Source organism: Zalophus californianus, chromosome 7, assembly GCF_009762305.2.
Source record: "Zalophus californianus isolate mZalCal1 chromosome 7, mZalCal1.pri.v2, whole genome shotgun sequence".
Classification (NCBI taxonomy): Eukaryota; Metazoa; Chordata; class Mammalia; order Carnivora; family Otariidae; genus Zalophus; species Zalophus californianus.
Window position 1 is genome coordinate 139070843 of NC_045601.1, and position 25872 is coordinate 139096714.

General features: G+C 39.9%; 1 protein-coding gene across 1 annotated transcript in view; it reads left to right on the forward strand.

Moving 5' to 3' along the window:
* The first annotated feature begins 1264 nt into the window (after positions 1 to 1264).
* CDKAL1 (CDK5 regulatory subunit associated protein 1 like 1) overlaps positions 1265 to 25872 on the forward strand; it is a 637141-nt gene continuing 612533 nt past the window's right edge. Inside the window, 4 exon segments of the mRNA XM_027603153.1 lie at positions 1265 to 1331; positions 2146 to 2184; positions 18710 to 18884; positions 20507 to 20619. Coding sequence (XP_027458954.1) covers positions 18715 to 18884; positions 20507 to 20619 — 283 coding nt within the window. The 5' untranslated portion in view covers positions 1265 to 1331; positions 2146 to 2184; positions 18710 to 18714.

Here is a 25872-nt window from a genome sequence, read left to right on the forward strand (position 1 = left end):
TACTATCTCCCTGCCTGGAATACCTTCCTCCATTGCTCTTACTTCCCCCATGGGGCGTCTTGACCCCCTTATGTAGAAGGAGAAATCTCCCCTTTGTGCTCCACAGTCCCTGTGCATTCATCTTCCACAACGATTGCTCTTTTCTACCGAAACTATAACCTGGAAATATCCTTCAGGTAGGGAGTTGTCTTTTTTTCCCTTTCTAGCTCTAGCATCCAGCATCATGCTTGAGGTCAAGTGATGTGTACTCAGTAAAATTTCTTTAAGTGAAATCGACTAGATCTTGGCAGGGAAAGGGAGGGGGTCAGTCACTTCATTTAAGGTATGCTTGGCAGGGAAAGGGAGGGGGTCAGTCACTTCATTAAGGTATGCTTATCTTCCATTAAGTGGAAGATTATATGCTAGGCAGTGGGATTACAGTGAAAGATGCGGCAACATAAATGTACAATTCGAATTCAGCTGGGTGAGGACTGCAGTGGACTCTAGGTCACAGAAGGAATTGCACTAGGAATAAAGCTCACGATTTCTGTCTTCTTCATGGCCAGTTGTCTTCATTTTTTAAAGTGGAGATGCTCTTTCAGTAAACAAGGTCAAGCACAGTGTCTTGGGTAAAAAAATAATAAAGTGAGAAAACACATGGAAAGCAACTAGGTCAGAATCAGTATACTCCGTGGAAGTTCTTTCTGCTAAACTGCCTTACAGTTTATCTGCCTTCTAAGCATTAAAAAACAAAACAAAACAAAACAAAACAAAAATGCTTGGTGTTAAATGATCTGTACTGTTTAATCCAACTGTTTTTTTGTCCTTTTCTACTCTCTTCTCCAATATGACCTCTTTTCACAAAAGATTGAGGAAGAAAGTAAAATGTAATGAAAAGAGTAGGTTCTTTCAGAGTTGGGCAAAATTGAATTCAGCACAGAGGACTGTCACAACTAGTATAGTAACTTTAGGCAAGTAAGTACACTCCCTGTTTCCTCTTTGATAAAATAATAATAATAATAAGTTGGGAGATAATGTTTATGTTAAGCGCTTAATATGGTGCCTGACACATAGTAAGAGCTCAGCAGAAGATGGCTATTAATCGATTTTAAGAAACTGAGGTTTTGGTGTCTATTTTCACTCTTGCAAACAAAGGAATTCCAAGTGTAATCTCTACCAAAATAAGTTAGACCTGAACTCGCACTTTCAGCGATGATGCAATTTGACCTCTCCGGGCCACCGTCGCCGAGCATGCGCAAATAGACGTGGCGGGACGTATGTGTCATGGCGAGCTCCATCTGAAGTGTTTCCCGTATCCGCAGAACGGCGTGCGGTTCTCTCACTTCGAACTGGTATGTTATTTCCCGATCTCTGGGTAAGGGTGGCGGGTGGATCAGTGTGGGGCAGAGTGTGGCTAGAGCTTCTTTAATGGTGGAGCCTTGTTTCTCCAGTTTCGGTCTTTTTCGGGCCGTTTGCTGGTTTGTTTCGTAGTTGAAAGGGGACTTGCCAGCTGGGGTCGGGAGATTGGGAGGCGGGTAGCGCTGCCTGAAGTGAGGACAGAGTGGTTGGCGTTAGGTGCTGGAGGGCCGTAAGGAATATTTAAGGGACCTCGTTCCTTATTGTCAAATCTCACTCCATTTGTTCTCCCACTTTCTGTGCTGAATTTGTGGGATGGGACAAGGCTTTCGCAGTTATGTAGCTTTCACAGACTTGTATTTCAAGGATTTAAACAGAAGTTGGCTAGAAGGGCCAATGTCTTGTGGTTTTTCACTTTTGTTCCCTTTTACTCATAAAACCTCTCTCTGAATCTCGGGACGACACGTGTTTTTCTGGTGGAAGGAGATCTGTATACCTACCTCATTGCCTAGTTTCCGTTTTGTAGTTGGTATTTACTCGAGTAACGCGGACGTGTTGTCGTGCTGGGTCCCGGGTAGTGTTCATTACTGTGGCCAGACGCTCGATCACCATCACGGCAAATAATGGTGGATGTAAACGCGCCTGACCCGATCAGTAAGAAGTTGGAGTAGTACGGAACATTATTCACCTTGCTCCATAAAGCAGTCTTTTAAGAAGTCTAATCCCGTTTAGCTAGTTTTAAAGAGTTCTTACTGTGGGTTTGTGAACTTGTTGGGAGCTCGCTTTTTCTAATCAGTTTTTATTTTCCAGACTTTCCAGAGGATTTGAGACTAATTGCAGATAATCAAGGTACTCATTTATTTTCAAACCTTTTACGCTTGAGTGAAGTGTTAACACATTAGAAAGTTCAGAAAGGCAGCCTAGTTTCTTAGTAATGTTGCCACCATCATTCTGTGGAAATATCCTCTCCAGATCATGCTGTAACACTAAATCAATGAGACATTTTCTTTTTTTAAGATTTTATTTATTTACTTGAGAGAGAGAATGAGAGAGAGAGAGCACATGAGAGGGGGTAGGGTCAGAGGGAGAAGCAGACTCCCCGCTGAGCAGGGAGCCCGATGTGGGACTCGATTCTGGGACTCCAGGATCATGACCTGAGCCGAAGGCAGTCGCTTAACCAACTGAGCCACCCAGGCGCCCCTATCATTCACTTTACTTTTTGTCTACATTCAGCAGCACTGACCTTGTTGATCTTTGACATGTTCTCTTCCTTTGCCTTCTATCACCTACAGATTTTCTCCTTTTCAGGTTGCTGCTTCTTGGCCTCTCTTATAGGCTGGTTCTCTTCTATTTGGCAGTTAAATTTGGAGTTCCTCAAGGCTTAGTTCTTAATCCTTTTTCTTTCTGGGTGGTCTAATCTACATCGTAGTCAATGCTGTTTTATTTATTTATTATTTAATTAATTTTAGCCATCCTAGTGGGTGTGGAGTGGTATGTCATTGTGGTTTTGATTTGCATTTTCCTAGTAGTTAATGATGTTGACATCTTTTCGATGTGCTTTTTGGCCATTTGTATACCTTTGGAGAAATATGTATTCATATCTTGTCATGTTTTACATTGGGTTATTTGTCTTTATTGTTGACTTGTGTAATTATTGCATTCTGATACTGGATGTTTATCAGACATATGATTTGTAAATATTTTCTCCCATTGTATGACTTGTCCTTTCACTTTCTTGATGATGTCCTTTGAAACATAAATTTTTTTTATTAAAGATTTTATTTATTTGTCAGAGAGAGAGGGAGAGAGAGCGCATGTGCGAGAGCACACAAGCAGGGGGAGGAGCAGGCAGAGGGAGAAGCAGGCTCCCTGACTTGGGACTCGATCCTAGGATCCCAGGATCATGACCTGAGCGGAAGGCAGATGGTTAACCGACTGAGCCACCCAGGTGCCCCTCAGTTGTTTGTAATTTTCAAAAGCTCTTCAGGTGAATACAGTGAGCACTCAAGATTGAGAACCTCTGTCTGGGAGAATGGTGGATCTCAATCAGGGATGTTTAGTGGAATCAGCTGGGTAGGTTTTACGTTAATATCCTTAAATTCCACTCTTGGAGATTCTAATTCAGAATGGGACCTGGGCATTTGATACTATAAAAGCTGTCCTAATAAATCACGCCTGGAAGTAACACTACTGTAGGATGTTTCTTTTTTCATCATTTTTAGTATCTCCCTTTTCACTGGTGATTTTTTGTTTTTTTAAGATTTTATTTATTTATTTGACCGACACAGTGAGAGAAGGAACACAAGCAGGGGGAGTGGGAGAGGGAGAAGCAGGCTTCCTGCTGAGCAGGGAGCCTGATGCGGGCCTCGTTCCCAGGATCCTGGGTTCATGACCTGAGCTGAAGGCAGACGCTTAATGACTGAGCCACCCAGGCACCCCATTCACTGATGATTTTTTATTCCCTTTATCAAACTTGAATTCCTCTATCTTTTGAGAAAAAACTTTCATATGATCCTATTGTTACCTTTAAATATTGTCGTGCTTTCTTTTTAGCCTCAAACTTTCATTTCATTATTACTCATTTATAAATGGCTGACGGCTAACAATTCCTTCTACTAGCTTGTTGGAAGTAAAAACTTTATTAATAGTGATGAGTGAGATTGTTTTTTGTTTGGTTTTTAAAGATTTTATTTGACAGAGAGCGCACACAAGCAGGGGGAGCAGCAGGCTCCCTACTGAGCAGGGAGCCTGATGTGGGGCTCCATCCCAGGACCCTGGGATCATGACCTGAGCCGAAGGCAGTTAACCCACTGAGCCACTCAGGCGCCCGGAGTGAGGTTGTTTTAATGTGCTTATGATATGCAGCCAGATTTACCATCCTCTGCTTTATATTCGTCTCCTTTGTTTCTCTAAGGTGAATTTCTAGAAATGGAATTGCTGGGTCAAAGGATACATATGTTTTAAAGTTTAATAGGTATTGCTAGAAAGCCTTCCAAAAAGGGTATGCCAGTTTTACCATACTTTGAGCCAGCAATAGGGCTTGTCAGTCTTCTTTTTTCTTTTTTTTTTAATCAGTGGGGTAGACAAAAAACTATTTATTGTTTAAACACTTGCTATTATTGTGCCTGAGCAGTATTTCCAGTACTTATTGGCTATTTGTATTTCTTGAGTGCCAGTTTTTCCTTTGTCCCCTTTTTTCCTGGAATGTCTTTATTTCTTAGCATTGCATTAGACTCTTAACATGGTTTGGGCTTTGCCAGTGAGGCAGAGCTATAGCTGGGGGAGCTTGGTGTTGAGCGAAGGCCTGGGTTCTAATTCTAGTTCTATTGGTGTACAAATCCTTTTCTTTCTCTCGACACTGAGAGGCTTAGCAACGTTTTCTTCTTCCCTGTGTGATACTGTATGTCTACTTCAGTGGACCCGTCTCATCTTTCTTTCTCTGTTCTCTTTCCCTTCTTTGGATCCATACACAATGCTGTATAGGATGTCAAAAATGTGATTAAGAAATATGGCTTTTAATGTGTCCTTCAATTCAGAATCCTTCAGTCCTTCTTTAGTAACATTTGAAGGCACTACCTGGTCTTAGCCATTCTCACTCACCTTATTTATTTCACGGACTAATAGTGATAGAAGAAACTCCCAGGGTTATTAGGTATTTGCTTCAACTTCACATCCAGTGTAAGAATTTCCTCCTCTATGTTATAGAAAGACTAGCTAAATTTACCTTAAGCATTTTATTAATTCATTCATTTGGTCAACAAATACTGTGTGCCTGCTCTATGGTAGGCTTTGTTATAGGTGTCATAGATACAGTGGTAAGAAGGAGGTAATGCCTTTTTTCCTTATGGAGCTTACATTGCAGTGAGAAAGATGGAATTATGTTCTGCAGTTACGGTGTCAGCTTAGAGGTCATTGTGAGTGTGTGTGGATACTTGGTCTCTGTGTGGTTATTTTGTTTTATTTGCCTGAGAGAGGGAGAGTGAGAGCGAGCGAGTGCACGTGCACAAGCAAGGGGAGCAGAGGGAGAGGGAGAAGCAGGCTCCCTGCTGAGTAAGGAGCCCGTTGCCGGCCTCGATCCCAGGACCCTGGGTTAATGACCTGAGCTGAAGGCAGACACTTAACTGACTGAGCCACATAGTCGTCCCTGTGTGGTTATTGTAGATGTGGTGCTTAGGAAGGGCCTCTCTGAGGAGGTGTCATTTGAATAGAGAAGTGGGCAGCAAGCCATACAAATATTTGGGGAATGATATTCCAGGCAGAAAAAAAAAAACAAGCGTGAAGACCTCTGAGTCAAAAACTAGTTTGGCATACTCAGAGAATATTTAAAAGGTTTAGTATAGTTGGGACAGAGGGAGTAGCCAGGGGCCATATCTTGTTAGACTGGGTCATCTACAGTAAAAGAAAAAAAAATATTGAGAACCTGCAATGTGCTAGATGTAGTTTTAGGCACTACTTGGGATAAAGCAGTGAACAGAGCACACAAAATCCTTTACCTTCGGGGCGCCTGGGTGCCTCAGTCGGTTAAACGTGTGACTCTTGATGTCAGCCTAGGTCATGGTCTTGGGGTCATGAGATCAGGCCTTGTGTCCAACTCTGTGCTGAGTGTGGAGCCTGCTTGGGATTCTCTGTCCCTCATTCACATGGGCACTTGAATCTTTCAGTAAAACAACAACAACGACAACAGCAAAGCCTTTACCTTCATGGAGTACATACTCTAGTAGAAAAAGATTAAAGAAGTAATGAAAACCTCTAAGTGGGTAATAAATTTGTGGTAAGGAGACAAGGCAGGGAAGGGGGAGAGCAAGCGTGTGTACATGCAGTGAGGTGGGAGTTGCTCAGAAAGGTTTCACTGGTGATGTTCAAACAAAGTCCTGAAGGCATCCCAGACAAGACTAAGACCCTGGGATGAGTGTGTACTGGTGGGTATGAGGAAGCCTGTGTGTTGAGTGGAAGGAGAAGGGGAATGGTAGGAAAGAGGGTCAGAGAGGTGACAGGAGGCTGATTATATATGTCCTTGCAGATCTTTGCAGTGATTTTGGTTTTTTACTCTGAGATGGAATACCATTGGCAGGTTTTGGTCTGAAGCTTGAGATGAAGTTAGGTTTTAAAGGAATCCCTGGGTCCTGTGCTGAAAATGTCCTTTGGGAATTAAGGGTAGAAGCAGGGAGACTAACTTTGGCAATAATCTATGCAAGAGTTGATGTCTTGATTATTGTAAATAATGCTGCAATAAACACAGGGGTTCATATATCTTTGAGTTAGTGTTTTGCTTTTCCCTGTGTAAGGACCCCATAGTGGAATTATTAGATCCTATGATATTTGTTTTTAATTTTTTGAGGAACCTCCATACTGTTTTCTGTGGTGGCTGCACTAATTTACATCCCTACCAACAGCGCACAAAGTTCCTTTTTCTTCACATCCTCTCCAGCACTTGTTCATTTTTGTCTCCTTGGTTTTAGACATTCTAACAGGTGTGAGGTGATAGCTCATTGTGGCTTCGATTTGTATTTCCCTATGATTAATGATATCGAGCATCGTTTCATGTGTCTCTTGGCCATCTGTCTTTGGAAAAATGTCTATCCAGGTCCTCTGCCCATTTTTTAATAGGATTTTTTTTGGTATTGAGTTGTATGGTTGTTTATATATTTTATATATTACCCCTTATTGGATATATCATTTGCAAATATCTTCCCCATTCAGTAGGTTGCCTTTTTGTTTTGTTAATGGTTTCCTTTGCAAAAGCTATTTATTTGATTTAGTTCCAGTAGTTTGTTTTTTGCTTTTGTTTCTCTTCCTTAGGGGATGTATCTAGAAACATGCAGTCTTCCAAAACTGAACCATATCATCTGCGAATAGTGATAGCTTAACTTCTTTACCAGTATGGATGCCAGTTATGTTCTTCTCTCGTCTGAAAGCTGTGGCGAGGACTTCCAGTACTGTGTTGAATAAAAGTGGCGAGAGTGGACATCCTTGTCTTGTTCCTGACCTTAGAGGGAAAGTTTTCACCACTGAGGATGAGGTTGGCTGTGAGTTTTGCATGTATGGTCTTTATGATGTTTAGGTATGTTCCCTTTAATTCAGTTTTCTTGAGAGTTGTTATCATGAATGGAAGTATACTTTTTTCTATATCTATTGAGGTGGTCATATGAATTTTATCATTTGTTGTGTTGATGTGGTTCATGACGTGGATTGATTTGTGAGTATTGAACCATCCTGGCGTCCTAGGAATAAATCCCATCTGATCGAGGTGAATGATCTTTTTAATGTATTGGTGTATGAGGTTTGCTAATACTTTGTTGAGAATTTTGCATCTATGTTCATCAGTGATATTGGCCTGTAGTTCTTTTTTTGTGGTGTCTGGTTTTGGTATCAGAGTAATGCTTGCCTCATAGAATGTATTTGGAAACTTTCCTTCCTCTTCTATTTTTTGGAAGAGTTGGAGGAGACTAAGTGTTAATTGTTTAAGTGTCTGGTAGAATTCACTCATAAATCCAGCTGGTCTTGTACTTTTATTTCTTGGTAGTTTTTTGATTACTGATTCAGTTTCATTGCTTGTAATTGGTCTATTAAGATTATCTGTTTCTTCTTGGTTCAGTTTTGGAAGATTATGTATGTTTCTAGGAATATATCTATTTCTTCCAGGTTGCTTATTTTGTTGGCATATAATTTTTCATAGTATTCTCTTACAACCCTTTGTATTTCTGTGGCATCAGTTGTTACTTCTCTCTTGTTTCTCATTTTATTTATTTGGGTCCTTTTGCCTTTTTCTCGATGAGTCTGCCTAAAAGTTTTTCACTTTTATTTTTTCAAAGAACCAGCTCTTGGTTTAGTTGATTTTTTTTTCTATTGTTATTTTAATCTCCATGGCATTGATTTGTGCTCTGATCTTTATTATATCCTTTCTTCTACTCATTTTGAGCGTTGTTCTTTTTTTAGTTCCTTTAGGTGTAAAGTTAGATTGAATTTTTTTCTTGTTTCTTGACATAGGCCTGTATTGATATGGACTTCCCTTTTAGAACTGCTTTTGCTGTGTTGCATAGATTTTGGACTGTGGTCTTTTCATTTTCATTTGTCTTCATGTATTTTTTAAATTTCTTTTTTTTTTTTAAGATTTTATTTGAGAGAGAGCGAGTGAGAGAGAGCGAGCACGAGCAGGGACAGAGGCAGAGGGAGAAGCAGACTCCCTGCTGAGCAGGGAGCCCGATGCGGGGCTCAATCCCAGGACCCTGGGGTCATGACCTGAGCTGAAGGCAGGTGCTTAACTGACTGAACCATCCAGGCACCCCTAAATTTCTTCTTTGATTACTTTTTTGACCCATTGGTTATTTAGTATCATGTTGTTTAGTCTCCATGTGTTTGTGTTTTTTCCAGTTTTTTTGTGATTTATTTCTAGATTTATACCAATGTAGTTGTAAAAGATGCGTGGTGTCCTTTCAGTCCTCTTAAACTTATTGAGGCTTGTTTTTTGGCCTAATATGTCATCTATTCTGGAGAATGTTCCATGTGCACTTGGAAAGAAAGTGTATTCTGTGATTTTGGGTGTAATATTCTTTTATATCTGTTATGTCCATCTGGTCCAGTGTGTCATGCAGATACATTGTTTCCTTCTTGGTTTTCTGTGGGTGATCTATCCATTGATGTAAGTGGGATGTTAAAGTCCCGTACTGTTATTGTATTACCATTAATTTCTCTCTTTATGTCTGTTAATACTTTATCTATTTAAGTGCTTTGGTGTGGGGTGCATAGTTATAATTGTTATAACCTCTGGTTGGATCGATCCCTTTATCACTATGTAATGCCCTTTGTCTCTTATTACAGTTTTTTTTTTTTTTAAGATTTTATTTATTTGACAGAGAGACACAGCGAGAGCAGGAACACAAGCAGGGGGAGCGGGAGAGGGAGAAGCAGGCTTCCTGCGGAGCAGGGAGCCCGATGTGGGGCTCGATCCCAGGACCCTGGGATCATGACCTGAGCCGAAGGCAGACGCTTAACAACTGAGCCACCCAGGCGCCCTCTTATTACAGTTTTTGTTTTGTCTCTTTTGTCTAAGTATTGCTGCCCCAGTTTTTTTTTTTTTTTTGACTTCCATAGGCATGGCAAATGTTTTTCCATCTCTTTGCTTTCAGATCTGAGGTGAGTCTCTTATAGGTGGCATATAGATGGATCTTTTTTTTTTTTAAGATTTTATTTATTTGAGGGGAAGGAGCCGAAGGAGAGGGACAAGCAGACTCTGCACCGAGCACAAGGCCTGACATGGGCCCGATCCCAAGACCCCGAGATCCCGATCCAAGCCAAAACCAAGAGCTGGATGTTCAACTGACTGAACCACCCAGGTGCCCCAGATGGGTCTTTTTATTTTAAAATACATTCTCTGTGTCTTTTGATTGGAGCATTTAGGCCATTTGCATTTAAAGTAATTATTGATAGGTGTGTACTTATTGCCATTTAAAAAATTTGTTTTCTTGTTGTTTTTGTAGTTCTTTGTTCCGTTCTTCTCTTACTCTCTTTCTCTGAGATTGATATGTATCTACAGTGTTTTGTTTGGCTTTCTTTCTCTTTAGTTTTTGTGTATCTGTCATAGGTTGGGTTTGTGGTTACCATGAAATTCATATATAACATACTAAGTAAAGAACAGTTTGTATTAATTTGGTGGTCATTTAAGTTCAAACACATTCTAAAAAAAAAAAAAAACAAAAAAAAAATCCTTTTCCTTTTTCCCCTTCTCTTTTTACTCCCTGCTCCACATTTTGTGTATATGTTGTCATATTTTACATCTTTTTCTTATGTGTAATTATGACCATTTCTTTTCCACTTAAAGAAGTTCCTTTAACATTTTTCATAAGGCTGGTTTAATGGTGATAAACTCCTTTATCTTTTGTTTGTCTGGGAAACTTTCTCTCTCCTTTAAATCTGATTTATAATCTTGCTGGGTAGAATATTCTTGGTTGTGGGCTTTTTCCTTTCAGCACTTTGCGTATATCATGCCCTGCTCTTCTGGCCTGCAAAATTTCTGCTGAACAATCAGTTGATAGCCTTATGGTGTTTACCTTTTAGATAACTTTTTCTCTCTTGCTGCTTTTGGGATTATGTCTTTATCTTTATTTATTTATTTATTTATTTATTTATTTATTTATTTGAGAGAGAGAATGAGGGATAGAGCACATGAGAGGGAAGAGGGTCAGAGGGAGAAGCAGACTCCCTGCTGAGCAGGGAGCCCACTGGGGGACTCGATCCCAGGACTCCGGGATCATGACCTGAGCCGAAGGCAGTTGCTTAACCATCTGAGCCACCTATGTCTTTATTTTTAACCTTTGACATTTTAATTATTATATGCTGAGGTGTGAACCTCCTTGGGTTCTTGTTTGGAACTCTCTGCTTTTTGGACTTGGATGTCTATTTCCCTTGTTAGATTAAGGAAGTTTTCAGTTATTCTTCAAGTAAGTTTTCTGCACCTTTCTTTTTCTCCTGGGACCCATCTCATGTGAATGTTTGGTCACTTGATGTTATCCAAGAGATCTCTTAATCTTTCCTCATTTTATAAGAATTCTTTTCTCATTACTGTTCAGCTTGTGTGCTCTCCATTACCCTGTCTTCCAGAGTGCTGATATGTTCTTCAGATCCTCTAACCTACTGTTGATTCCATCAATGTGTTTTTTTATTTCAGTTGTTGTATTCTTCAGCTTGGATTGGTTCTTTTCAATATTTTCTCTCTCTTTATTGAAGGTTTCACTGAGTTCTTCCACTCTTTTTTTCCCAGCCCAGTGAGTATCTTTATGATCATTACATTAAATTCTTTATCAAGCATGTTGCTTAAGTCTGCTTGATTTAATGCTTTTATTGAGGTTTTTTTGTTTTGTTTTGTTTTTTCTCTTTTGGAGCATATTCCTCTGTCTCCCAATTTTGCTTGACTTCCGTGTTTGTTTCTGTGGATTAGGCAAAAGTGTTACTTCTCCAAAAGTTGAAAGAGCGGTCTTGTGTGTGGTGATCCCTATGCAGACTGTGTGTTCTTGCTGACTTTGGCTGACTGGCTGGAGCTGTGGCTTGTATGTGCTTACTTAGTCTTAAACTGTGGCTTTTTACAGAAAGAATTAAGAAAAAAATTTTGAAAAGAAAAGGAGAAAAGAAAAACAAAATGAGGATAAAAGAGTAAGAGTGGCACCTGGGTGGCTCAGTTTTTTAACTGTCTGCCTTCAGCTCAGGTCACGATCTCAGGGTCCTGGGATCGAGCCCCACATCAGGCTCTCTGCTCAGCAAGGAGTCTGCTTCTGCCTCTCCCCCTGGCTTATGCTCTCTCTTCCTATCTCTCTCTCTCAAATAAATAAATAAAATATTAAAAAAATTCTCAAATCCTAAAGAAAAAGAACAAAACCAAAAAGAAACAATAAGCAAAATAAGTCAAATTTTAAAAAGTTAAACAGTAAAAATTGAAACGCATACATACAGAGCACAAAACTGCAGCTTGTTTGCTTTGTCCCAGCATGACAGCTGGTGTGAGCATGTGACCCTGGGCTCACTGAGATCACAAGCTCTCTGTGATGACTGGACCTGCCAATTACGGCATTGAGACCCTACAGTTATGGTGTTGGAATCCACCTCTTAGAGCAGCCAGATCCTTCTTCAGTCTCTTCTTTTGAGGTGGAGAGGGAGAGAGTATTCCTGCAGTTCCTTGGCCCTTTTAAAGATTTTATTCATTTACTTGAAAGAGAGAGAGACAGAGCACAACCAGGGGGAGAGGCAGAGGGAGAGGGAGAAGCAGACTTCCTGCTGAGCAGGGAGCCCGACATGGGGCTTGATCCCAGGACCCTGGGATTATGACCTGAGCTAAAGAAAGACACTTAACCAACTGAGCCACCCAGGCACCCCTCCTTGGCCTTTTTAAACCCAGGCTTTTTTTTCTGTGCCCCAGCGCATCTAGGGCTGGTATGAGCTTGTGGACCCTGGGCTTGCTGAAGTCACAGTCTCATTGGGAGGATTGGGCCTGCCTGTAATGGTGTCTGGACCCTTTTCTGATCTAGGCTTTTAAGGTGGAGTGGGAGCATCAACTGTAGTTCCCCAGGCCCTCTGACCTGGGGAGCTTTTCCTGCAGCTCCCCTGCTGCTTGGCAGAGTTTTAGTGTTGTCTCTTTTATATGCTAGTTGCTCTTTTTTCTTTTTCTTTTAAGATTTATTTATTTGAGAGAGCATGAGCAGGAGAGGGGCAAAGGGAGAGGGAGAAGCAGACTCCCCACCGAGCAGGGATCCCAAAGCGGTGCTCAATCCCAGGACCCGGGATCATGACCCAAGCCCAAGGCAGACACTAAACCAACTGAGCCACCCAGGTGCCCTTGCTAGTTGCCCTTTTGAACCATGGGTTTATTTTGTTTGTTTGTTTGTTTTTCTGTGCCCAAGGACAGAGGGCTCTGTTCCTGGTCCTTTAGTACTGTGCCTTCCCACTGCAGTTCCCGGTGTTGGAGGTGGGGGTTCCCTCTGTTACTGTGTCTCTGTCTCTTTTGCTGTTCTCTTGCCATTCCGGCTTCAGTTGTTCAGTAGTTGCTCAGTCAGCCCTCTGTTCTTAAGGAGGAGTTGTTCTATTAATAGGTGTAATTTGGTGTGTTCTGTGGAGGAGGTGAGTTCAGTCTTCCTACATCACCATCTTGAATTGGAACTCGCAGGAGTTTTTCTTCTTCTTTTTTTAAAGTTTTTATTTAAATTCCATTTAGTGAACATACAGTGTAATACTCGTTTCAGGGGTACAATACAGTGATTCAGCACTTCCGTATAACACCCCGTTCTCATCACAGCAAGTGCCTTTCATAATCCCCATCACCTGTGGCCCCCATCCTGCCGCCCCCCTCCCCTCGGGTAACCATCACTGTGTTCCCTAGAGTTAAGAGTCTCTTTCTTGGTTTGTCTCTTTATCTCTTCTTTTTAACCCCTTTACTTGTTTGTTTTATTTCTTAAATCCCAGGTATGAGTGAAATCTTACGGTATTTGTCTTCCTCAGACTGACTTATTTCCCTTAGTATAATACGCTCTAGCTCCCTGCACCTCATTGCAAATGGACAAGGAGTTCTTCTTTAAGGGAGAGGAATACGATTGAGATAGTAAGGGGAGGGAGTGGGGTCAAGATACAGTTTTTTTTTTTTCAGTGGGAGAAATAACAGCATGTTTATATCTAGATAGTAATGATTCAGTAGGGAGACAGTGATAATGCAGGAAAAGGAGCCGTTGCTGGGCGCCTGTGCTTGAGTAAGTTAGAGTAGAAGGATTGTTTTTGGTGGGGGTGTGGGGGGGCGTACCGTTCATTCACAGGAACAGATTGGTGGGCAGAGTACATGGGCAGAGAACCATTTCCCTGTAAAAGAAGGAAGTCATCCATCTGTGCAGAATGTGGGAAGGGATCTGAGGGTCTGCTTCATTCAGACCTTCTGTTTTTGGTACCATCTTTAGCCTCATTAAGAGGAGATCTGTGAGAAATCAATTTTCAGAAAATTCCTAAGATAAATGAGTTTTACGTTCTTTACTGCAGTTTTTCACAGTCTTTGCTCTACTAATGAATATTGGGGTTCTCTAAGGAGGCAGAGTTTCCTAAATTTATTTGACACAGAACCATTTTTTCTTTTCACTGATCCTTCAAATTTCAAATAAATAGAACCAGTTTCATAAAGACTAACCTAGTTCAGGGGCGCCTGGGTGGCTCAGTTGGTTAAGCGACTGCCTTCGGCTCAGGTCATGATCCTGGAGTCCCGGGATTGAGCCCCGCATCCGGCTCCCTGCTCGGCGGGGAGTCTGCTTTGCCCTCTGGCCCTCCCCCCTCTCATGTGCTCTCTCTCTCATTCTCTCTCAAATAAATAAAATCTTAAAAAAAAAAAAAAAAGACTAACCTAGTTCATTTCTCCTTCTCTAATTTGCTGAGCTGGCCAGGGCTCTTGTGTGCAAGAGCAGAAAACCCAGTTTAAACTAATTTAAGCCACAAAGGGAACTTACTGGCTCACATGACTGGGCAGAGCAGGGCTTTGATCCTGGTGCTCAAATAATGCCAGTATGGCTCTTTATCTTTCCAGCTCATGTTAGGCTTCATTCCCTAGGTAGTTTCTCCCTATGATGGGCAACATAGCCCCCAGCACCTCAGTTTGACATCCTTCCAACTTAGTCACTTTAGTGAAAGGGAAACCATCTCTCCTGTTAGCTCTGGCATAGAAGTCCTCTTGATCATTTTCATTGGCTGGGCTTGTCATGCCCTTCCCTGAACCAATTATTGTGGCCAGGAGGATGGTTTACTTTAAAAGCTTGGCTCATGTGCCCCATTCCTGTGTCCAGGGAAGGAGAAGGCCTGTGATTGGCAGCCCCACCACGACTGTTAACTACATTTTAACCAGTCCTTACGAGATTAGATTATTTCTAGTCTTTTGCTCTTACTACCGATGTAAAACTAGCTGAGCTTTGAACACAGGTTTGTCAGATTTACTGGGCATAATTTGTCATGGTTGTAAAGAGTGCATTACAGTAAAGGGCACAAAAGGATCCTGGCTGGAATCTGCTCTGTTAATTGAAAGTTGTTAATGGAAAGATGGGGGTCTGGCTAATGAAGAGAGGGAAAATTCGTCAGAGAGGCTTGAGACCAACAGAGAGTATTAGGATTCTTTTTTTTTTTTTTAAGATTTTATTTATTTATTTGACAGAGAGAGACACAGCGAGAGAGGGAACACAAGCAGGGGGAGTGGGAGAGGGAGAAGCAGGCTTCCCGCCGAGCAGGGAGCCCGATGCAGGGCTTGATCCCAGGACCCTGGGACCATGACCTGAGCTGAAGGCAGATGCTTAATGACTGAGCCACCCAGGCGCCCCAGAGTATTAGGATTCTTAATACTGGTTTGAGCAACCCAGATGAGGATTAGTAGTCATTTGGTGTATCTACATTAAGTAGGTAGTCGAGTGCTGTGCAGCAAATGGGCTTGGGCTCATTTAGCATGGTTGTTGTTCTTTGGGTAAGTTAGCTTCTCTGTGTTTCAGATGGCTCTTTAAAGTGAGGACGGTAACACCACCAAACTCATGGAGTTGTGAATTTTTAATGAATGACTACTTGCTTCATGTCTAAATGTAGTAGTAGTACTCTTAGTTAGTGTACTCAAGTATATATTCCTTTTTCTTTCCAGATAATTTTTTTCTTAATTACTGTATTTTCACATAATTATAGAATCACTTTCAGTAATAAAAATTCCATGGAGATGCTGTAAGTTTTCTCCAGCGGTAACATCTTGCAAAACGGTAATATAGTATCACAGCCAGGATACTGACATTGATAGGGTCAGGATGTAGAACATTTCCATTACTCCAAGGATCTCTCATGTTGCCTTTTGATAGTCACATTCACTTCTCTCCCAGCGGGCCTCTGCTTAATCCCTGGTAACTTCTGTTGTATTCCCCATTTCTGTAATTTTGTTACTTTGGTCTCAAGTAAATTATATAAATGTAACCATAGAGTATGTAACCTTTTGGTCTTGGCTCTATTCACACTGCATAATTCCCTGGAGATTCATCCAGTGTTGTGTGTATCAATAGTACATGTTTTATTGCTGAGTAGTGTTCTGTGGTAGTCAGTCTTCCACCCACTGAGGGGCATCTTTGTAGGTGTTTGTAGGTTTTGACTGTTACAAAGAAAGGTGCTATAAACGTTTGTGTTGAGGCTTTTGTGGAAATACGTAAGCCTTTATTTCTCTTGGATAAACCCTTAGGTGTAATTGCCAGCTTACATGGTAGTTACATGATTAATTTTTTAAGAAAATGCCCAACTGTTTTCCAGAGTGGCTGTGCCATTTTATGTTCCCACTAGGAGTGTGTGAGTGATCCAGTTTCTCTTCTTCCTTGTTGGCATTTAATGTTCTCATTGTTTTTTCCTTTAGCCATTCTGACAGGTGTCTAGTGATACCTTATTGTGGTTTGTTTGTATTTCTCTGATTGTGAGTAATGTTGACTGTCTTTAAATGTGTTTATTTGCCTTCTGTATATCCTCTTAGGTGAAATGACTTTGTGTCTTTTGTCCATTTTCTAACTGGATTTTTTTTTTTTTTTTTTTTACTGTTGTGTGTGTGTGCGTGTGTGTGTTTTCAGATTTTAATTTTAAGTAATCTCTACACCCAATGTGGGGCTCGAAATCACAACCTCGACATCAAGAGTTGCATGCTCCACCAACTGAGCCAGCCTGGCACCCCTTTACTATTGTGCTTTGAATTCTAGATACCAGTCCTTTGTCAGATATGTGGTTTGCAAAAATTTTCTCCCACTCAGTAGCTTGATTTTTTATCTTCTCAAAGGGTCTTTTGCAGAGCAAAAGTTTAAAATTTTGATGATGTCTGGATTTATTGATTTTTCTTTTTATGGATTGTGCTTTTGGTGTCAGGTCTAAATTCTTCACCTAGCTCTAGGTCTAGAAGATTTTCTCTTACGGTTTTTCCTAAAAGTTTATAGTGTTACGTTTTACATTTAAGTTCGTGATACATTTTGAGTTAATTTTTGTATAAGATATGAAACTTAGATTGAGGTTCATTTTTTGTCTATAAATGTCCCATTGCTCCAGCACTAATAGAAAAGGTTATCTTTCTTTCATTGAATTGCTTTTGTACTTTTGTAAAAAATCACATGGGCATATTTCTGTGGGTCTGTTTCCAGGTCTCTTTTCTGTTCTGTTGATTCATATTTCTATTCTCCCACCAATACCACAGTCTGGATTACTCTCTCTGTATAATAAGTCTGAAAATTGGGCAGCCCACTTCCTCCCACTATTTCTTTTACACACTTGTTTCAGATATATTGATTTTTTTTTTTTTTACTTTTCCATATAAATTTTGGAACAGTCTTATCTATGTCTATGTAACATCTTGCTGGGATTTTGATAGGAATTTGATTTTAAACTTGTATATCAGTTTGGTCTTAACTGACTAGTTGGGGGAGGGCCTGGAGGTTCATTACTGGTTGGTTGACTGGTTTGGAAGTCCAGGGTCCCTACCTGCCTTCTCTGGTTCTATCCTGTGGAGTGTTTTGGGGTGCCTCATTACAGCCTCAAAAGTAGAAATTAGGAGGTGGAGCTCTAGTTTTGTGTTTTGTGGGGTTTGTTTTGTTTTGTTTTCTGGAGTAGGATGGTTATTGTCTGAAAATTTTCGGTCTCTGCTAGGCTGCCCCTTTTCTGGTTCTTCGCAAAGAGAACCGGCTTCTGTGGGGGGGGCTTTTATTGCCTGCATCTATTGGGTTGCTGGCTTTTTCAGCTTTAAGTCTGGGATACAGGAGGCAAAAGAAACCCCAAGGAACTTGCCATAATGTTGTTCCTTGGGTTCCCAGGTCCCTAGCCAGTTTACCTCTTTCTCTCTACCTTTTAAAGTCTTCTGATGTTTATTTTATATATAATGTCCCTAGTTTTAGTTGTATTTAGTGGGATGGTTAGGGAAAAGTATGTCTATTCTATCTTCCTGGAAGCTGTATCCACATTTTCTTAATTATAAACATTTTTTTAAGGATTTATTTATTTATTTGAAAGAGAGAGAATGAGACAGAGAGCACATGAGGGGGGGAGAGTCAGAGGGAGAAGCAGACAAGCAGACTCCCTGCCGAGCAGGGAGCCCGATGTGGGACTCGATCCCAGGACTCCAGGATCATGGCCTGAGCTGAAGGCAGTCGCTCAACCAACTGAGCCACCCAGGCGCCCCTAATTATAAACATTTTGAACGTTCAGGAAAGTAGAATAGGATAAGGAACACCAACACACCTATTTCTTAGATTTAAGACTTGTAAATATTTTCCTATATGTCTTACCTATTCTTATTGTTTTAAAGTAAATTATAGGCATAATGATATTTAACCTCTAAATATTTAATATGCATCTCTAAAAAGATTTTCTAAAAATAATAAATAAAAAGTAAAGTGTATACAATGTCAGAAATCAGATTTTTAAACATAAGGACAGTACTTTACATCTAATGATTTGCAGTAGTACCCTAATATTATCTAACACCCACTTCATATTCTAATGTTCCTAGTTGTCCGCAAAATATCTTACAGCTGGTTGGACAAAGTATGATATAATCAAGAACATGAATTACCTTTAGTTGTTATGCTTTTGAGTCTCCTTTAACCATGACCAGTCCCTCTCTTTTTTTTTCTCTGTGATACTGGTCTGTTGAGGGGATAGATCCAGTTGAACCTTGGGATGTCCCATTATTAGTAGGATCTGTCTGATTGTTTCCTTGCATTTCTTTATCTTTTGGTGCTTTCTGTAAACCTGAGGTTAAATCTAACAGCTTTATTAGACTCAAGATCAGCAAGAATATTTCATAGGTGATACTCTGTTAAACAGATTTCTGAGGGACTCATGTGTTGCTGTCATTTATAACTTTCTTATATAGTAGAGAAGATGCCTTCTGCGTCCTGTGACACACTACTGGACGACATAGAAGATATTGTGTCACAGGGAGATTTAAAGCCACAAGATAGGCATTCTGCACGAAAGCACGTTGTTCCAAAGGCACGAAAGCGAAACACCCAAAAATATTTGCAAGAGGAAAACAGTCCACCAAGTGACAGGTAAGCTCTTGTTTTGAAATTATAGTCAGTATCCCGCCAGGGAAGATATGTGCGATATGTATATCGCACACTATCGTGTGCGATATACATAATGTTTCTTTCTGAAAGTCTTTTGAACTTTTGAGAGTAGATATGTAGATTTATTTTTTTATTTGAATAGTTTTAAATTTAGCAAAGTAATTGCTTAAAAAAGAAAAAAAAATGTCAGATGGCATGTTTCTTGAAGACAGGGCCAAGGGCACTATTTGGCACAAGCATAGGATCTCTCCCCTCCACCCCCCCCACCCCGACCTCCACTGCCCCAGGATCTCTGATATTACTGTAGTTGGTATGGAATCTTGTGTTACTTCCAAATTAAAACTTCTACTGGAAGTTTTAATTCTTATGAGACAGTGGTGGTTTGGTGGTTTGGGTATTTCATTTTTCTTAACAAATTTACAGATACTGTTGGATCAGCTAAGGGCACTGGGCACAAATAAATTCATACTGTTTAATCTGTTAGGTCTGTAATTGAGTGGAATTCTAAAACAATCTAGCCAGAAAGGATTATGCAGTTGTATAGCTTTAATATGCCTACATTTGTTTAGATAGTAAATTGTTGAAAAGTTTTAATACACTTGGTTATTTTGTTTGGAACAGTAAGCTTTTAAAATCTGTGAGTTTAAACTTTTCTTAATATTTTAATGACTGAACTTTATCAAATTCATTTTGAATATGTCTTTAAGGTAATTTCTATTTAATTTTTAAATTATTAGGCCAGTCCAAATTGAAAGTCCTTTTTTATCCTTCCTAAAAATACTACATTTTTATAACTATTTTTATATACGGAATTTTTTTTTTATATTTTATTTATTTATTTGACAGAGAGACACAGCGAGAGAGGGACCACAAGCAGGGGGAATGGGAGAGGGAGAAGCAGGCTTCCCGCTGAGCAGGGAGCCTGATGCGGGGCTCGATCCCAGGACCCCGGGATCATGACCTGAGCTGAAGGCAGATGCTTAACGACTGAGCCACCCAGGCACCACGGAATATTTTTAATTATGCTACAGGGTGATAGTTTTTCTGTTTTGATTCAGCTATTTATATCTAAGTTATAAAATAAAGATTGTAACTGTTATATAGGAGTCAGTGAGCAGGTAGAGGTACTTAGTTTTTCTTTATTTTCTTCTGTTGCTAGAACCATTTTCTTTGCTGTTAACTTGTATTTACCTTTCTATGAGTTTAACTTTGTGATAATACATTAGTATTGAATTTAAAATACAATTCTGAGCAAAAGGAGATCTTGTTACGTAGAGAGTCTTAATTTAAAATATAAGTCAGAGAAGGACCCTGGGATCATGACCTGAGCCGAAGGCAGACGCTTAACGACTCAGCCACCCAAGCGTCCCCAAAAAAGGAGATCTTTTTATGTAGAGAGTCTTAACTTAGAATTCTGTGGTTATTTTATCTTGATTATAGACTTAGTGTAACAATTGATTGTGGATTAAGTTGGTGCATTTCATGAATAGATTGTGAAGGGTTGCTTTGTGTTTTTGAATAATATGCCCAGAAATCATCTTGTGTTTTCTTGTTCTAAAAATCCCTTGATGAGACTTACTTTTTTTTAATTGATTGTTTAATAGCACTATTCCAGGCATACAGAAAATTTGGATGCGAACATGGGGTTGTTCTCATAATAATTCGGATGGAGAATATATGGCTGGACAACTAGCTGCTTATGGATATGAAATTACAGGTAATGAGATCTGTAATGTATTTTCTTGATTGTTTCAGAGCTAAATTTTTTAGAGATACATATTTTAGTTTCGATAGTTAAAGCATATTTTAACATAATTTAATGATTTTAAGCCAAAACAAAATGATAGCTATTTTATACATTGGGTAATTACAGATATCATATTTTAAAAATACTTCAAAAAACTATTTTGAAATGAATTTATACTTACAGAAAAGTAGTAAAATTACAGTTTGCTTATGTCCATTACCCAGCTTCCCCTAATATTAGCATCTTACATAACTGCACTGTACTTAAACTGGGCAGTTGACATTAGAGCAGTCCTTTTACCTAAACTGCATATCTTATTTGAATTATGCCAGTTTTCCCATTTACATTCTCTTCTGTTCCAGGATCCAATCTAGGATCTCACTTTATATTTATTTGTAATGTCTCCTTAGTCTCCTTCAGTCTGTGACAGTTCCTCAATTTTTTTCTTGTTTTTTATGTCTGGACTGCTGAGGAAAACCAATGAGTTACTAGTTATTTTGTAGAATGCCCCTCAGCTTGGGTTTGTCGGATATTTTCTCATGATTAGAGTAAGGTTATGTATGCAGTCATGGCAAGAAGGGGACATTGAGTTCTCATTGCATCGTATCAGGGAGTTTGTCATGAAACAGTATGTCTTATTACCAGTGGACTGTGTCTGCCATATTTCTCTATAGTAAAGTTGCTATTTTTTCTGATTGTAATTAGTAAATATCCTATTTCTCCTCAACCTTTTCTCTGCTAATTTTAATATCTTGATAATTTTAGCATTTGTCCATGGAACTTGTTTTCAGCAGTCATTACTGTACTGTTTGTTGAGTGGTGATTCTCTGTTTTCTTTTCTTCCACACTTATTCATTGGGATTCTTCTGTAAGGAAAGACTATCCTTTCTTCCCCGTTTTATTTATATGTATCAGTATGGACTTACCTATTGATTTTTCTATTCTGTGGGTTATGGTCCAATACTGTCATTATTAATTCTGCTGCTCATATTGTTCCGGCTTTGGCCATAGGGCCTCATTCAGGCTGGCTCCCGTGTCTTCTCAACATGCCCCCATTCTTTTTGAGCACGTCCTTATTTTCTGACACCACAAGATGTTCTAGTCTCATATTTTCCCTTTCCCAGCCTTGGAAGCAACCACTTCTCCAGGGAGTTCTGATTCCTTTCATAAGAAGAATGGTGTTTAGAGCAAAATGAGAGCTGTGGACACTAAGTGTGTTCCTTGCTACCATGAAGTGTCCATGCTCCTAGGTGCTCTCAGTGAACTGAGCTGGGAAATACATGTATATAGTAACAGGCATGTATACACATCGGTGTTACTGTATCTATCAGCATGTATATTAAATTGGGCCGTAATTTGAATACTTTGTGACAGGCACTGGCCCAGTGCTTTCTGTTTGTTACCTTACTTAATTTTTGGGAGATGAGGAAATATTGGTATCCGTACTTTACAAAGGAGAATGGAGGGATTGTGTCCTACCTTAAATCTACCAGATAGTGAAGCCTCTGTCACTCCAAAACACTGCTCTTGACCACTATTTTGTAGCTTCTAGTTGCCTCTGTCTGTGTGATTGGCAAAGTCCTAGCCTTAAGATGGCCTGGGAGAGTTTGGGAGGATTAGAAACTTCTTACCTAGCAGTCTGTCTTTCAGTAACTAAATGATCCTAATGTCTTACTCTGTGTTTTTGATTACTTATTCTTTACACAGCGAAATCACCCTTAATAATTTTGTTCTTTAGATAAAAGTATCAAAATGTGCTTTTAGAACTTTTAGAATTATTTCTCTAAAAAAAATTATTTTTCTGTATTCATTAGTAATTTTTATTTTTTTATTTTTTCGATTTTATTTATTTGAGAGAGAAAGACAGAGATAGTGAGAGAGCACAAGTGGGGAGGAGAGGAAGAAGCAGGCTCCCCACAGAGCAGGGAGCCCGATGCGGCACTCGATCCCAGGACCCCGGGACCATGACCTGAGCCGAAGGCAGACGCCCAACCGACTGAGCCACCCAGGCGCCCTCATTAGTAATTTTTAGTGTACGTTAGTGTGGGTTTGCCCTAATACATCCTGATGGTGCAGTTTGGGTATTCGGACAATAGCCTCTGAGATCATTTCCTAAAACATTACAAAAAACTGAGCTTGACTTTTCTTGGGTGGTGTTAAATATCTAACACGTTTTAATTTAAATTTTAGTCCGTTAGCAATTTGTATTTGGTCTTATTACAGTACCTTTCTAAATAAAGGTAAAACAATAGTCCTGATGTATTTATACAAGAATACTAAGTTTTGGGGCGGCTGGGTGGCTCAGATGGTTAAGCGTCTGCCTTCGGCTCAGGTCATGATCCCGGGGTCCTGGGATCGAGCTCCACATCGGGCTCCTGGCTTGGCGAGGGGCCTGCTTCTCCCTCTCCCTCTGCCTCTCTCCCTGCTCATGCTTTCTCTCTCTCTCTCTCTCTATCTCTGTGTCTCAAATGAATAAATAAAATCTAAAAAAAAAATACTAAGTTTTGTTATGTATACCCAGTTTTAGCTGCTTATTTGGGAATAGTGAAAAGGGAGGATCAAGGGAGCAATCACTTGAACATGAAATTTATTTTTCTTATTAATGTGGTATAGTACTTTTACATAGATGCATTGCCTGTATATATTTGTATTAACATTATGTACTGTTGATTGTCCCCACTTTAGAAATTTATAGTCCGTGTTTATTTCATTTTTTTAATTAATTTTTTTTTTAAGATTTTATTTATTTATTTGACAGAGAGAGACACAGCGAGAGAGGAAACACAAGCAGGGGGAGTGGGAGAGGGAGAAGCAGGCTTCCCGCAGAGCAGGGAGCCCGATGTGGGGCTCAATCCCAGGACCCTGGGATCATGACCTGAGCCGAAGGCAGACGCTTAATGACTGAGCCACCCAGGCACCATATAGTCCGTGTTTAATTCCAGTCTGGCTTGCATGCAGCAGACTGTGGAATCACTTTTCTCACTGGTCAGGTGCTGTAGCCCAGGAAGAATGAACAGTAGTAGCTTCTGTAAGACATTTAAAGGAAATCAGTACAGATTCTATACTTAGGTTAAATATATGAGATGAATGATTTCTGGATTATCTGTGCCAGTAGTCTCTTCCATTACTGTGGAATGGTGGGAGTTTATAAAAATTATTATTGCTAAATAATTAAAAATGTTTTATTGATCAAATGTAGACCTAAAATATTTTCTTTTAACTTTATAATTGATGTGAAATAGGTATAAAATATAGATTATGTGAAATATACACAGATTTTTGGAAACAGTATATAAGAAATTCAAAATTAGCTCTCAGTTACCAATAATAGATATTTTTACTATTTGGGGACAAAAGAGAGATTATGTGGGTATATACTTGAAATTGCTTTTAACTATGTGAATCCAGGAATGTAGTTATTCCATAGTGAAATCTCAGAGGCTTACTCTGAGCAATTAGTTCTTTGTCCAGTGCGTCCTTTTTTTTTTTTTTTTTTTAAGATTTTATTTATCCATTTGAGAGAGAGAGAGCACAAGCAGGGGGAACGGCAGGCAGAGGGAGAAACAGGCTCTGCACTGAGCACGGAGCCCGATGTGGGGCTTGATCCCAGGACCTGAGATCATGACCTGAGCTGAAGGCAGACGCCTAACTGACTGAGCCACCCAGGTGTCCCTGGAGATACTTTAGATAGAGATACATCAGAGGGAGGAAAGATGCTGGAAAGAGGTGTTATGTTTAGTTTGTAGCTCTGCCTGCTGTGAATAAACATAGTATGTGCTTTTTGGTTAGTGGAAAAAAATCCATTGCAAGGCCATTGACTGAGGTTCTAGTTCATAGACATAAGAGAAAAATGTGAATTATATACATGGAATATTTGTGATAAGCTTACGTAGGTTGGAATAGGGCATTAGCTTGGGTGTCCCCAGTTTCAGAGAAATCGTTTTTAAATTGCTGGGCTTTTACAGTTCTTGATAGTTCCTTTGTATATTTGTATATCTTTTATTCATTCCACAAGTGCTGTCTGAACTTGATGTGTTACAGGGTATAGTGCTAGGAGGTGGGAAGATGTGAACATGGACTAGCCATGGATTCCAGCAGGTGAAAAGTTGATTGTTTTTTGGCAGAGGAAAAGCTTGCTTATTGTGTGTTACATGTTAGAAGATATTTTGGTAAATGGCCAAGCTGTTAACGTATTCTCTTGTGACACAGTGAAGTAGGACCTGCTTTGTTAAAAGAGCTTTTACAATTTGTATTTTAGAAATGCTTTGTGATAATGTCAAGTCAGAAATAACATTTTTTTATCATGGTAAGTGTACTCTTTAATCCCCATCATCTTTTTCACCCATCCCCTACCCACCTCCCCTCTGGTAGCCATCAGTGTGTTCTCTAGAGTTAAGAGTCTGTTTCTTGGTTTGTCTCTCTTTTTTTCCTTTGCTCTTTTGTTTCTTAAATTCCACATGTGAGTGAGATCCTATGGTATTTGTCTTTCTCTGACTGAAGTAGTTCTCCTAACATAATACTTTTTAGCTCTATCCACGTTGTTGCAAATGGCAAGATTTCATTCTTTTTTATGGCTGAATAACATTCTTATAGGAATGTATGTGTGTGTGTGTGTGTGTATTCCTGTATATAGGAATTCATACACACACACACACACACACACACACACCACCTCTTCTTTATCTATTCATCAATTGATGGACACTTGGGCTGCTTCCATAGTTTGGCTGTTGTAGATAATGCTGCTATAAACATAGGGGTGCATGTATCCCTTTGAATTAGGGTTTTCATATTTTTTGGGTAAATACCCAGTAGTGTAATTACTGGATCATAGAGTAGTTCTGTTTTTAATTTTTTTAAAAAAAGATTTTATTTATTTATTTGACAGAGAGAGAGATAGTGAGAGCAGGAGCACAAGCAGGGGGAGTGGGAGAGGGGGAAGCAGACTCCCTGCTGAGCAGGGAGCCCGATGTGGGGCTTGATCCCAGGACGCTGGGATCATGACCTGAGCCGAAGGCAGATGCCTAACCATCTGAGCCACCCAGGCGCCCCTCTATTTTTAATTTTTTGAGGAACCTCCATACTGTTCTCCACACTACACCAGTTTACATTCCCACCAACAGTGCAAGAGGTTTCCCCTTTCTCCACATCCTCACCAACACTGGTTGTTTCTTGTGTTTTTGATTTTAGACAGTCTCAGAGGTGTGAGATGATATCTCATTG